This window comes from Danio aesculapii, chromosome 13 (genome assembly GCF_903798145.1).
Source record: "Danio aesculapii chromosome 13, fDanAes4.1, whole genome shotgun sequence".
In the NCBI taxonomy this organism is placed as follows: Eukaryota; Metazoa; Chordata; class Actinopteri; order Cypriniformes; family Danionidae; genus Danio; species Danio aesculapii.
The window spans coordinates 16,660,636-16,676,563 of NC_079447.1; the positions used below are offsets into that span (position 1 = coordinate 16,660,636).

At 34.1% G+C, this 15,928-nt stretch overlaps 1 protein-coding gene across 6 annotated transcripts in view; it reads left to right on the forward strand.

The window, feature by feature from the left end:
* The first annotated feature begins 795 nt into the window (after positions 1 to 795).
* map4k5 (mitogen-activated protein kinase kinase kinase kinase 5) overlaps positions 796 to 15,928 on the forward strand; it is a 55,064-nt gene continuing 39,931 nt past the window's right edge. For 5 of the 6 annotated variants that reach the window (XM_056470468.1, XM_056470470.1, XM_056470471.1 and 2 more), the window contains exons 1-3: positions 796 to 974; positions 1,667 to 1,848; positions 9,948 to 10,005. In XM_056470468.1, the coding sequence (XP_056326443.1) occupies positions 1,741 to 1,848; positions 9,948 to 10,005 (166 nt within the window). In that variant the 5' untranslated portion in view covers positions 796 to 974; positions 1,667 to 1,740. The remainder of the gene's footprint in view (positions 975 to 1,666; positions 1,849 to 9,947; positions 10,006 to 15,928) is intronic. The other variant, XM_056470469.1, reaches the window with a different exon arrangement.

Consider the following 15,928-nt stretch of genomic DNA (forward strand, 5'->3'; position numbering starts at 1 on the left):
TACCTAATTAACCTAATTAAGCCTTTAAATGTCACTTTAAGCTGAATACCAGTGTCTTGAAAAGTATCTAGTAAAAATATTATATACTGTCATCATGGCAAAGATAAAATACATTATTAGAAATGAGTTATGAGTTAACTATTATGCTTAGAAATGTGCTGAAAAAAATCTCTCCGTTAAACTGAAATTGGGGGAAAAAAATAAACGGGCTAATAATTCAAGAGGGCCAATAATTCTGACTTCAACTGTATGTCTCTGAGAATATCCAGCAGATGGCGCTACGAGTATATTGTAAAATAAATGAATAAACAAATAAATAAAAAATAAAAATAGGGAAAATATTTAAAAGTTTAAAAAAGCAAAAGTTAAAGAAGGGTCATAAGTTTTATTTTACTAAAATACTTTTTTCATCTGCTTGCGGTTTTCATGCTCTAATTTAAACTTTAAATTAAAATAAAATGAATGAACATTTAATTATTAAATACTCGCACAGATAACATTGGTATATTTATTTTTCATTATCCATTTTGCACTGTAATTACTGACAGTAACTATTGTCTAGTAAGCTTAAGGCGACGACTATTTCAGTACAATGGCACTATTATTTCCAAAGCAAATAATGCACAGTGAAACAGAGTGAATTAAGGCGAAATAGATTTTTCTGTAGTGCTTTAACATTGTTTTAAATATTATTTTTGTTTAATTTCTTTCTGTGGAAGTGCGTATCAGTGTGTAAGTGTGTGTTTTTTTCTGTGCGTGTCTGAATGTGTGTCTTTCTGTCTGTCTGCCTGTGTGTGTGTGTGTGTGTGCGGGTTCTGATCTGGCTGAAGTTTGCTCTTGTCTCTGTTCCTGTTTGGATGATAATTTCGACGCATATTGAACTTCGGTAGTTAGGAAACCCTCTATATCTTCACGAGTTCAGAAGACAAAGATTAATCGCACAAATGGTGAAGTTTACCTCAAAGTTTTTGAATGTAAGTGATTTGTGCCGTGTTGCAGTTTGACGCTGTTCATAGCATTAGCGTTAGCATCGGATGAACTTAAGCAAGTCACAATTAAAAGTACCCGCAAACCGAATATACTAAAAAGCAACGTAAAGATGGATTGTGCTTTTTAAATGTCTTTGTTCTTGTATATTTTGTCTGTAAAATGTAGTTTAAAGCTGAAGTGATTATGTGAGATTAGTTAGCAGAAGTTAGCTGAGTTAGCCTCTCACACGAAGATTCAGAGAGAAAATGAACTTTCAGTAAGTTAAGCTGTCCATTTTACTAAAAAGGAGAGTTTGTTTTAAAATAACCCGTTTTTCTGACACTTAGCACTTCTTGACATCCGTCAATAATTTTGACGTGACAAAATAAACATCCCAACATTTCCTTGTGTTACTTAAAATATGGTCTATTAAAATAAATATGCACTAAATACATTAATAAAAACATGAATGATTGATTATATATTAGCCAGTTAAAAAACTCAAATTTAATGTCTTTTATTTACATCTTAATTGATTGATTTGTCCATGTATAACCTCTGCAATTTCACACCTAGGATGAAATGGCAATCGAAACGCCTTCTCTATCTATCAGATCCTCAGTCTGTCTAGTCTGTCTGACATAATAAAGTGTGCTGTATTAATCACATGATGTTCTGTTGTTTTTTTTCTTTTCAGGACAATGTGGACTACAGGTCTGTTTTGAAACTGAATCTGGGTCATTAAAGTAGTAAATCCTCCAGTCCGACAGCATGGATCCGCTGGCCCGGTCCGGAGGGGAGATTCAGCGCAGAAACCCACAGCATGACTTTGAGCTGATCCAGAGAGTTGGAAGCGGAACATATGGAGACGTGTATAAGGTAACTGAACAGTTTTAGACCCTCATCTTCACTTTAGCAGCAATAGATACATACATGCTTGCATATATAGTGTCAACATTTGAAGTAGGGCTGCACAGTATGTCGCTTCAGCCTTGACATCGCAATGTGCACATCTGTAATAGTCCCATCACAAAGATATGCAATGTTGAGTATGACCAGGAGTTACAGAATTGTATCTAATCACTGTATTTATTTGCAAATGTATACGATTTTTAATTACTTAGAGTTTTTATCTCAAAGTGAAAACAAGATTATTTCACTTACCCCACTGGCATAATTTTGCTTGTTTTAGGGAAAAACTTAATTTTCACCTATTTCTTCTGACGGTAAAAACTAAATATTTTTACTTTCTCTAAGAATGTTTTGATATTTGAACTAGAAACGAGACAAAACAAAGTAAGAAATTGTGATTTGTTAAATTTCTGTACCTAAATACTGTTAGACTCCCCAGAAAACCATCAAATGGAGCTATTCAAACTCTCTTTTGAAACTGTTTTCATATCGCAATATTTATCGCACAAAAATTAAATATAGCAATATCAGATTTTTCCAATATCGTGCAGTGCTAGTTTGAAGGGTATTAAAAGGTTTGTCAAAAATGTCCTAAATCAACAATCGGTCTTGAAGAATATTATTATGACAACTTTGATGAAAGGTTTTGATCCACATCAAATGTTGACTACTAGGGATGCTCCAATCAGGATTTTTGCAGTCAATACTAAGTACGATTCCTTGTGATGGTGAACGGCTGATATAGAGTACCGATTCTGTGTAATAAATCAAGGATGCTGCATATAATACTTTAAACATGTCCCCTTATAACCATTTAGTGTGGGCATGTCATGGCCAGAAGCAGCTTTACAGAAAATAATAGATAGCACAGATAAAAAAAAATTGTAAAAAAAATCACTAACAAAGTGATTTGGAAACAACATGTCTCAATCAAGAAAAAGTTTTGATCGCATATTTAATGCATAAGTAGTAAAAAAATCACACCTATAAGTCGATTACTTCACTACTAAAAGGAAATAGGCCTATAAGCTACTGTTTATTGCAGTAAGTAAAGTGAACTTGCAATATTGTCAAAAACACAGAATTTTCTGTTCTTATATGTAAAAAAGCCTTAGTACATGCAAGGTCATTCAAATATTTTGCTCATCTCCAACTAAGACAAACACTTGCAATCGGTTCATGAGATCGGCCAGATTAGCGAGTACCGATCTAGTCGTTAAATGTGACAATCGTCCAATACCAATCTCCAGTCGATCAGGGGATCACTATTGACTATATATACATACATACATACATACATACATACATACATACATACATACACGTGTATGTATATATATATAGATAGATAGATAGATAGATAGATAGATAGATAGATAGATAGATAGATAGATAGATATGTATGTGTATGTATTTATGTATGTATGTAATAAAAGTTTGTATTTTTCTGGTAATTGGTCTTTAGTTTTAGCTAGTTACAGTTTGTGAATATGATTATGTGCTTGTAATATTTCCTTGTTGAGTTTCATCAAGAGTAAACAGCTTTAGGCTCTTCCATTATTTACATACAGAGGGCTGTTGACATCATGGGGAAAATTAATAATGCATTTTTTTATTTATTAATATTTTAATTTTTTTTAATGATTTAGTAAAGCCACAAACTCTTAGTCACAGCCAAGTACTGACTTTGTCATCATCATCATTCCTGACCTGTATCGTGAGGATGAGTTTTCTGCATAGATTAATGTTTGAATCTTTGAATGTAAATAGATTCATTCTTGACCAGGCATTATCACAGCGTGTGTTCATTTTCTGCCTTTCCAAACCCCCAAGAGAAAAAAAGGCCATATAAGGTCAGAAAATGGGCCAGTAGCAGCTCTTGTGAGAAGAACAAGCTTTTCAGTATATTAATGACACATGTGGTTGGAAGTTTCCTTGGAAAGGTTTGTTAGAACTTTGCTAAGCCTTGATAATTAATTGAAACACTGCTGTTTTATGTTGTGTTTTTGGAGGTAAAACACGTAAAGCTAATAATGAACCATCCTGGAAACCAAATATCAGGGGATGCAGTTAGTGGCAGGTATCACATTATTATTCCTCATACCTGTCTAGCACATTTGAATAAACCGATAATCCTTTGGATATAACTTTACAGCATAATTAGTTCTATAAATGTATGATACCTCAAATCATGTTTGCTAATATGAATTTGCTATCATCTTTTAAGTGATTGTACATATATTTTTTCCACCTGGTTTGATCCAGACTGTTTTTCCACCCTGCTTATGCCAGATAAAACAGTGAATATTGTTCACACTGTGTGCGTTATTCCAAATGCAGCTAAATAAGCGTTTTATTCTGACTAGAAAGCTTAATTAAATTAATACAATTTAATTTTACTACAAAATGCTGTGGAACTAAATATTTTGAAAATGGAAAGACATTTGGGATTACTTGCGTTGAATTCTAAGTTATGCTCAAGATCAGATGAAAAAAAATCTAATTTGGTCTCATGGAAACTTTGATCGTTGATTTATTACCATGCATGTGTCTTGAGTCTGAGAGTGCCACATGAGTGTTTAATTTTGTTATTTGGAGACTTCACACACACACACACACACACACACACACACACACACACACACACACAGAGAGAGAGACACACACACTGTCCCCCAGGAATTTGGATGTAGCTGGCGGTCTGGAAGTGCTTGGAAATCTAGTGAATGTTGTAGTTTCCATTCATTCAGCAGTGCAGAAGTGTGTGAGGGGATCTGCGTATTACATTCACGCTTCTGTTATTGTTAGGTGGACACACTTCCTGGCTGGGTGTGTGATGATCTGAGGGTCTGCATTGATCTGACCGACTACATTAGAGTGCTAAGATTACTGTTTACTGTTTTACTATTTATTTTTTAATTTATTTTTACTTTTTGCTCTTATTGAAGATTTTTTTAAATGTTATTTCTATCTAAACTGCAGCCAAATTTGTTTAACATGCGTTAAGAAATACTATTGTTTTTATTTATATATCAGCATTGGTATAATAAGTAGATTAATGATTAGTAGATTATTAAAGTGTATTTTAGTAATAAATTCAAAGACACAGAAATTTAGAGGATATAAATGCAGGGTAAAATGAGTTATTTCATGCATTCTTAAGAGTAAGTTGTAATTCATAGCAAGCAATGTGATTTTTATTAACTAATGACAAAATGTTTGAAGTGTATGTTGAAATGAAAAGTTTGAATTGATATAAATAATTAATTTTCACTTATTTTTTCACATATTATGTTTTCCTTTATTATCAGCATCAAAATCCTCTCAAATATACAGTATATCAAATATAGTAAATGGTTTGGGAATTGTATTCTGGACCAACTATTAGAGTTTAAACTTGTATTAAGGTTGTTTTACAATATGGATGCTGGTTTATGTCTATGGACACTGTAGTTTGGCCTGCTAGATTGGAAAAATAATATTGGGTTATACGGTTACGATAACTGCTAGCTGCCATTCTGCTACTGTGTGCTTTACAATACAGTAAAGATAACCTAGAGCACTCTCACAGTTATGTTAGTTCAATTTGGTAGTGTTATCAACGGACTGCTGCCTAGAGGACACTTAGTGGTACCTGTGGTCTACAGCGTTTCTCACTGAGGCTCAGACCATATACAGCTTTCTTTTAAACACTCGCTTTTATCTCTCAGATCTTTCTCACGCACACTGGACATACGCAATTATATATAGGCTGATTATCTCGCTTCAGTCCTAAGATAAAGACTTTTTATGCACTGCTGAATCACACCTGTAAATGTTATGGCCAGCAACAGGGTTCACTCCGAACCTGGAAATGTCTGTGAGTTTTGGAAATGCATAGGTTTTGTAAATATGTGAATGATGAGCTTGCTCATTGGGAGTGTTATCTTTATAATATTAGCATTGTATAGTTATATATTTGTGAAAGTAAGCAAAAAACATTAGTGGAAAGATAAGAAAAATCACTGATCCTCAAGTGTCAGAAGCCTAAAGTTAGTTTTATAAGATACAGTTAGTAGATTGATATTGCAGAGAAATAAGCCTGTTGATAAGAAATTTACTAATTAAAATGTAGTTTAAAAATTGTCAAATAATAGTGTAACATTACACGACGCAGAATAACAGTATCAGTGAAATCACTTTTGAAAGTTTATTTTTGCCTGCTGATGGATGATAAAAAGGCTAATGCCCAATCAGAACTCAATGACTATAAAGAGCAGTGTTGGGGGTAACGCATTACAGGTAACTTGAGTTATATAATATTACTTTTCCAAGTAACGAGTACTGTAACGCATTACTTTTAAAAATTAGGTAATATTTTAGTTAATTTAAAAAAAAATTATTTGAGTTACATTTTAGTTTAATTAATGAGCTTTTTAAAAATAAATTGCTGAATTAAAATGAACGTCACATTGAATGAGGTACAGAAGAATGCAGGAACAGACAGAAATGATGATGGCAGAGCCTTACGTTTTTGTGATGGAAGTATTCTCATTATTTTAAACATATGGAAGAAAAGGAAAACACAAGTATCTAAATGGACAATGATTTTACTTTTCAATAAGACAAAAATAGCAAACGCATTGCTTTAAACTTTCATTAATCTATATATTGGCTATATAGCTCTGGGATCAGGAAGTTCTTAGAAGATAACATTATCCTACATTAATTTTTTATGTTTGTTTAAAGGAAAATGGCGGTTGTACAGTGTGTTGCTAACAACTCTATTTAAAAAAAAAAAAAGGAAAAAGACCCAGCAGGTCAGAAAAAGTAATGAAAAAGTAACTCAAAAGTAATGTAACGAATTACCATGAAAAGTAACTAAGTAACGCAACTAGTTACTTTTTTGGGAGTAACTCAATATTGTAATGCATTACTTTCTAAAGTAACTTTCCCCAACACTGATAAAGAGCTCAATTAATCGGAAAAAGATCATGATCTCGATTTGTCCCTTTACACGATCCTTATACAGCATCTCTGCAATTCAGCCAATTATATTTTTAAGTTCAGGAAAGAAGCTTAAAGGCAGTCGCACAAGTCTTTACATTGTTTTATGTACGTTGCTCAGCAACATGGACACCTCCAAATGACATTTAAAGAGTCAGCATATTGTATTTATTAGGTATTATTCACCCAAAAATTTTATTTCTGCCTTCATGTAATGTCCTATTCGTGGTCGCATTATCATGTAAGCTGACCATGAGCTGTGTCTTTACCACAGAGACGACGTGTGCGCTGTGAACGATCTCTACTTTGGTGAACAGAGCCTGCATAGGCTGTGAATAAAAGCTAATAAAGTTGTAAATAAGCTTCAGTTTGTTGCACAGAGCCATTGATTGGGAGCTGCGTGGGAAGTATGATTTGAATATTTTTTTTTCTCACAGTGACTGCACACTCATGACACACTCATGAGCACTCGACAGTAAAAGTAAAACCGAAAGCGCCCTCATGATTTAAATGATCATATTGTATTTTAGAGTTATGATTTTGGTGTTTTTTTCTTTAATAGTGAACACAGAGTGTTGTGCATGAGAATAAATGTTTACTGGGGCAGTATAACTACTCTAGCCTATATAATGTTGAATATAATGCAAGAGGGAATCTGATAATGACAAATGTCTTATTTACCAGTAGGGAAAATGGTGTAAAAATGTTGTCAATGACAGATTGCTAGCATATGTCTCAAACATATGTAAAATACAATATGCTGACTTTTTAAATGTCATTTGGAGAATTATGTATAATAGTTGTATTCTGATCACTTTACTTTTCATTAATGACCAGGGTAAAAAAAGTCTGTTCAAGTCTACACCATTCCAAGTCTAAACAAAGTTTTGTATTTTAACCAACAGTAGACCGGCACATAGACCTACTATTATTATTGTTGTTTTACCATATGTTTGAGAATAACAATAATAATAGCCTACTCATATTAACCTTTATTTTACATCTACAGAATCATGAGAAAATTGTGATCCTTATTTAAAGCAAAAAAAAAGAAAAAGAAATTGTGATTCTCATTTTAGCCAGAATCGTGCAGCCCTGAGCTCAAGTACAGATGACTAATCTGCAGTTTGCTGTTAATAAATAGTACAGTACTATATCCTGCTGTACATGCTAATAGAGCGACCTTTATTTTACCTTGTAAATTGGGTTAAAAACGAAACATTTATATTTACTTACTGATCCAGAGTGTCTGCAGGATCTTAAAAAGTATAAAAATTTAATGAATCAATTTAGAGTTATAGTTGTTTGCTAACGTTTGCCTGAATTTAATCTGCGAATATTGGCGTGCTGTTTAGTTCATGAAATGATAAAATCCTTCTTTGTTTATTGCAGTAACCAAGGCAACACCCTTATTCCTGCTGTTCTATAGGCACCACCTGCTGGAAGAGAGCGAATTATTTGTAAATTATTATATTATATAATTATTCATCCAGTCATTCATTTTCTTTTCGGCTTAGTCCCTTTATTATTCAGGGGTCGCCACAGCGGAATGAACCACCAACTTATCCAGCACATGTTTTACGCAGCGGATGCCCTTCCAGCCGCAACCCATCTCTGGGAAACATCCATACACACTCACCCCCACTCATACACTACTGAGAATTTAGCCTACCCAATTCACCTGTACCGCATGTCTTTGGACTGTGGGGGAAACCAAAGCACCCAGAGGAAACCCACGCAAGCGCAGGGAGAACATCTAAACTCCACACACAAATGCCAACTGACCCAGCCGAGGCTCAAACCAGTGACCTTCTTGCTGTGAGGCGACACCACTGCCTATTGCGCCACTGCGTCACCCACTCATTATATAATTATATTATTATTATATAGCAACAGATTGTTTTTACATCACAATGTAAAATTAATCAATTTATTTAAATCACTGTCTGCCCATACTATTGTAGGCCTGTGTTGAATTTTTGTGTGGATTATGATGAAAGTGCAATTGTTGCCTCACCATGTAATAGAGCAGATAAAGTCACATATTCATTTAATTTTAATTTTATTTTTTATCATTCAATTTGCTCATAAAACAATAACAGTAAACAACTCGTCGTCGTTTTTTGCTTTCTCTTCTGAATTATATTGGATTGATTGGGAGATATAACAAGCTAAGACTCTATAGTTGTGCTTTCTTACAATCAGTATTTAGTAAATATACTGAGTTATAATGTCACCAATGTTACCTGTTGAAACCTAAAGAAGTAAAAAAGTCTTAATAATACTAAAATGTATAGTAATTGTTTTAAAAGGTATAAAATTTAGCTGATTTCTGTATATACCCTGTAATTCATAGTGATTCATAAAATGCTATTCGCACTTTGAAAGTAAAAAAGAAACATATAGAGGAAGCACAGAATTAATACGCGTTGATCATAATAAAACCTTGAAGGATTGGTTCGTGCAAAAACCTGAACATTATTTGCAATATTCTTATCTTCAATCCAGATCATCTGCAAATGGTTCATGGTGCATTTTTGACAGTCTGAAAAGTGATGTATTCTGGATAAAAGTATAGTTTTTTACAATACAACACGTGCATCTTTCCTCCCTATCATAAACAAATAGCATCATCATTTCACCTTTGTATATGCCCATACATACATTATAGAAAAACAATGTTCAGTTTCTTGCATAGACAAATTGCTTCACTTCACAAGGCCTTAATGTCTCATCAAAAGCCACAAGTATAAACGTATATATTTATTGACTCAAAGTTGACTTGCGTTTTATGAATAACCAAGAGCTAAAATGTTTTTAAAGGAGACCTATTGTGCCAAAATCTCTTTTATAAGTTCTGTAAAGTTTAATTTTGGGGTAAATCATTGCTTTAAGTCTCTCTTGTATGCAAGCTTGTGTGTTTTGATGGCTGTCGACCTACTTCCAGTTGGAAACGATGAGGCCGTTTCCACCAGAGACATGGCTCTCACTTATATGCGCACATTCCAGTGTTTTGATCGGAAACTATTCTGGCTCTCTGCTTTTTTTTTAAATAAGTCTTCCCTCCTTGTGTTTTGCAGGCTCGAAAAATCTCCACAGGAGAGCTTGCAGCAGTGAAGATCATCAAACTTGAGCCTGGTGAGTATGAAGCCATCCTGTTGTGCTCAAAGAGTGTGGTGTGAAGGCTGTGGTGAGGCTTGTATGATGCATCCTGTTTTGTTTTTACCAGTGGGGCATGACTGAGAACTGTATGATTGTTCATGGCTGATGTACATGAACGCTGGAGGATGGCACCTCCCAGCAGAGTGTTTTTTCACGCTCAAAAATGGTCTTGTGCACATTCAGCTGCATATAGATAAAGTTTAATTACTTATTTGCAATTTACAGTTTTATTGCCGGACCCATTTTGAATAATAGACAAAGTCTTCATACAGTTTTCTCCTTGTGTAAAAGTTCTCGCGCTCCCATGCCTTTGGTTGACATCCAGTATCTTAAAAGATAACTTAAATTAAGAGGTTGACGAAACAAATGTTGGCATTAGAATGACTCAAAGTGGTGTAACCATGTGTATAGTGACAATATTTGAATTTAGAAAAGGTGTTTGTTTCAGTAACTCATTAATACAGGGGGTTTCAAACTTTTAGGACCCCCCCCCCCCCCACACACACACACAAGTATGTCCAATTCACTCCCACCCCTCCCTCAAGCCAAAATTTCAATGCATGTGCAAACATCATTCGCAAATTACTTGCTGCGTTTAAAGTGCGTAGAATTAATTACATTGAGACATAAATATACAGCTTAACTGATTCAGTGTGATGGCTGAGCCTTTTTCGGTGAGGACAACATGCTAATCTGTGGTTGGATTCCTGACTGGACTAACCATAAATTATAGCTGCACGATTCTGGCTAAAATGAGAAATTTTTTTTTTGCTAAAAAATAAAGATCACTATTTTCTCACAATTCTGTAGATGTAAAATAAAGGTTAATATGAGTCCGCAATTATTATTGTTTTTTCTCAAACATATGGTAAAACATCAATAATAATATAATGTGTAGGTCTACTGGTATCTATAAATAATTCTATTCTATGTATAAAAATTCTGATGTTGAATTATGTTTGAGATATAGGCCTATGCTTGCAATCTGTCATTGACAACATTATTAAACCATATAATTCACTGGTAAAATCAACATTATATAGGCTAGAGTAGTTATACTGACACTGTAAACATTTATTTTCATGCACAACTGTGTGTTTGCTATGAAAGAAAAAACATATCAAATGCATGTCGCAATCATAACTCTAAAATGCGATATGATTATTTAAATGATGTGCATGCTTTCCGTTTCATTTTCACTGCTAAGTGCTGTTCATACTTCACGCGTGGCTCTAAAACGATCACTCTATATATGTTTTTATATTACTCCAAAATGATTGTGGGCAGACTATACCTGCACACAGTTCTGTCTAAACAGCTTCCAAAAGTTGATTTTCATCATAGGTACCAGGGCTGCTCGATTATGGGAAAAATCATAATCATGATTATTTTGGTCATAATTGTAATCACGATTATCAGTTGAAGTCAAAATTATTTGCCCTCCTGTGAATTTTTATTATAAATATTTTATTTATAATATTTCCCAAATTATGTTTAGGAGGAATTTTTCACAGTATTTCCTATAATATTTTTCTTCTGGGGAAAGGCTTATTTGTTTCATTTCGGCTAGGATAAAAGCAGTTTTAATATTTTGAGACCTATTTTAAGATCAATATTATTAGCCCCTTTAAGCAATATATATATATATATATATATATATATATATATATATATATATATATATTTGATTGTGTGCAGAAGAAACTACTGTAAAATATTATGTAGTCATCATTGCAAAGATAAAAGAAATCAGTTATTAGAAATGAGTTATTAAAACTGTTATGTTTATAAATGGGTTGAAAATAAATCTTTGCATTAAACAGAAATTGGCGGGGGGGTTTGCTAATAATTCAGGAGGGCTAATAATTCTGACTTCAACTGTATATATGCAGTTATTTTCCTCCCTGTAAATAAGGAAAGGGAAATAAATACGATAGAATAAAATATGAAACAAACTGTGCTTTAAGCATCTTCACTGTAAGAAAAAAGCGTCAGCTACAAAAGTCCTTCAGTCAAGAGCAGTGAGTGATTTTCTCCTTTTGCTGTTTGATTCATAATAACAACAGGCGGCAGCAGGAATATTGGACGCTGTCACTTTAAAAATAGTGCGGCTCTGATATGGTTTCGCTTTCACATGTCTTTTGATTCTCAACTTTTTTGTTTATTACACAAGTGGGGGTTAATATGAATAATCACTAAACACCGCGCTCTGACACAAATGTGCATGTATTTGACCATTAAAGTGCTCACATTAAGATGGCGTTAGATGTGTGTGCTCCAATCGTCTCCGAGGCTAAGCGTGCACACACACACAGAAGCATGCTGTCTCATTCGCGGTTTTAAACATGAATGATTTGAATGAATGATGCGACTCCCGTGCTGCTAATGTTACATTACAGTATATGCTTTTAGGAATGTTCACGTGGAACTGAGCTTTGCAGAGCAACAAAAACTGCAACAGTTTTGTGCCTCACCATATTGAATATTTGTTTTGTGCAAACGTGTAATGGTAAAATTGAATATTTGTAATAGTTAATTTGTTAGTAATACATGAAAGCTATATTTCGTCCATATCCCTTTCCCTGTGCTAAATATTTGACAACTTGTGTTATATTTACCACATGCTGAAGTTGTTGAGTTGAATTTTTGAGACTTCATTAGTGTTTTGTTTCTCATAAACCAAAAATTGGAGATAAAAAAACAATCATATCGCATGAAAATTTGCCTCAATCATATTTTGCTTGGACAGTTCTTTAAATCTTTAAAAGCTAGAAATAAACCTACCAGTTTACCATCATTTTTCACGTAGTTTCTCTAGTTTGGATTGAGAAGCATTTATATTTCGATTTTTTCAAATGCGCAAACAAATGTGATGACAAGCATATAGTTTTTGAAAGTTCTCACAGGTCGTAAGCACATTAACCTGAACAGTTTGAAAAATTTAACACAATCTAAATGTAAAGGTTTTAAAGATTGTAAATGTCTTTTATACATAATTTTACTTCTAATTCATTTAATTAAATAAAAAAAAGCTAGTTTTCTTAATTTGTCATGACAAATTTATTGGGAAAAAATGGCAACAATGTATAAGTGGTTTTAAATAAACAGTAGCATAGTGTATTATGGTTGGACTTTCTTTGGTGTTGTTAAAACCACCACATCAAACCTGTAGCTCTTTTATGAAATGGTAGTAAATCTCATTTTAAATCGCAAATCGTATTTTTGATTATATAAATCACAATTAATTTTTGTTCTCCAAATCGTGCAGGCCTAATTTATCCACCTTATTTTCCCATTTTTAAGTGCTGGTGCATATGTAATGTTTGAGGCTTCCAGTATCATCCACGTTCAGCTATTTTAACTTTGTAAAAATAGCCTTTTATGCTACTTGATTTTAGAAACTAATACACTACCTGACAAAAGTCTTGTCGTCTATGCCAGTTGTAAGAGCAACAAATAATAACTTCTAGCTGATCATTTGGAAAAGTGACAGAAGGTGGATTTTTCCGATGAATCATCTGTTGAACTGCATCCCAATCATCACAAATACTGCAAAAGACCTATTGGAACCCACATGGACCCAAAATTCTCACAGTAATCAGTCAAGTTTGGGGAAGGAAAAATCATGGTTTGGGGTGACATTCAGAATGGGGGTGTGCGAGAGATCTACAGAGTGGATGGCAGCATCAACAGCCCGAGGTATCAAGACATTTGTGCTGCCCATTACATTACAAACCACAGGAGAGGGTAAATTCTTCAGCAGGATAGCGCTGCTCCTCATACTTCAGCCTCCACATCAAAGTTCCTGCAAGCAAAGAAGGTTAAGGTGCTCCAGCATTGGCCAGCCCAGTCACCAGACATGAATATTATTGAGCATGACTGGGGTAAGATGGAGGAGGAGGCATTGAAGAAGAATCCAAAGAATCTCGATGAAATCTGGGAGTCCTGCATGAACGCTTTCTTTTCCATTCCAGATGACTTTATTAATAAGTGATTTCAGTCATTGCAGAGGTGTATGGATGCAGTCCTCCAAGCTCATGAGAGTTATACACAATATTAATTCTGTTTCCACTGCACCATGACTTTATATTCTATACTGTACATTATTTCTGTCAAGTGACAAGACTTTTGTCTAAGCAAAATCAGACCTCACAGTCCTAATTAAATAATTCAAAATCAAGGCATGATCATATTTTATTTTGGTTAAATAGCCGTAATCTAGAGACCTTTGCCTTTCATATAAGCCACTTCTGACACCAAATGATCAACTAGAAGTCAAGTTATTATTTGTTTTTTTTAAACTTGGATAGGCGACAAGACTTTTGTCAGGTTGTGTAGTTCATATTTTATTATTTTAATATTATAATCTTAAACCTACCAGTTCACAGATTTCTACAATTAACTGTTTTTTTTCTTGGTGTCTGTACAGCATAGTCACAAGTTTACAAAAATAACTTTTGTCTTCCAAAATAAGCAGAAGATAAACTCACAGTCAAACAAATATCTTTAGGTGGTTTCTGATCAAGTCAGTTGAAATAGAGGCTGACTGTCATTTTACATACCAATGGTAAATAAATGACGTCTGTGCATTTACGTCAGATCATGACACTCTAGATTACTAGTAAACACTTTTAGTTGATGACAGATTGCTGTGTTTATCATCTTTGTTATTGGTTCATTGTCATGTGAAACGAAACATAAGGTTGCTGAGATGTGGTGGCGCCACAGGAACATCTGGACAAAGTGTGAAAGAAAACGAGTCAGAGTAAGATTTACACCTGGAAAGCAGGTGTGCACCAGCCTTTTTAAAAAGCTGACTTGTTCTTTCTTGTATGTTAGCAGTCGTCTTTAAAAAGAGCCCGTCAGCTGCAGTCTGTGTCTATATGTGTGTGTTTGTGCATGACCACAAATGTTCATCTCAAGGAGAACTGAAAAGCTGACTGTATTCACAACTTTTGTTGCGCTGGCCACACTGTTATACTCTGCTGCACAAAAAGACAAAAACATCTTAGACTGGGCTAAAGCACTCTTGTTGGACAGATTTCTTTGCATAATTGTTTATTGGCTTTTTCACACTACACCCATTAAAATGATCCAATCAGAGCATAGCAACAGTTTCTAACCTTTGGCATGATTGTCAAGAACATTTTTCACTCTGGAAGTCTAGGCTCTCATTCCAATGTTGAGAGCGGATGGGTGTTTTTTTTTTTTGACATAGTTTGGTTTGCGGAAATGGTAAATATGAATTCCAACCATAAAGTATGCAGAGCATGACTAATTATAATGGGGTCATTAATTGGGAATAGGATGAAATGATGTTTTTCCTTGAGGTTTAATTTGGGAACCATTTGCTGATCTTTTCATTTCTAAAAATATCACAAACAGCTGGCTAATTTCTCTGCAAGAGCTTTAGATCATGTGTTTGGTTTCCCAAAATATTTTGAGAGCTATTCTTGCAGCCTTTTTTTTTTATTCGTTTTACTTGTTCCAGTGTATTGGATGGATAGTTGATGCAAGTTTCGGGTTGCTATCAGATAACATTTCATTGACAAATATTTGATTAGCCTATAATTACATTTTCTGAAGATAATTGAGGTTTTTTTTTGCCACACAGGTTGTATTTCTTGGTGCAGTCAGACATTTCAAATATACAATAATTTATTTCTTTCCTGTTTGACAGCTTCGGCTGTAGTAGTCAAATAAACTGTTTGGTTTCAAACATTACTGGCATTGTGTCCTGTTGAAGACAATTCACATATTATGCTTTGTAAATACAGATTGCAAAGCTATATGGATGTTTGATATTGAGGAAAAATAAGTAAGCTAGGTGCACCTCTGAAGGATCTGATGGACTCAGACATGGCACAGAACGAATCTACGCCGTTTTTCAACCCTCTTA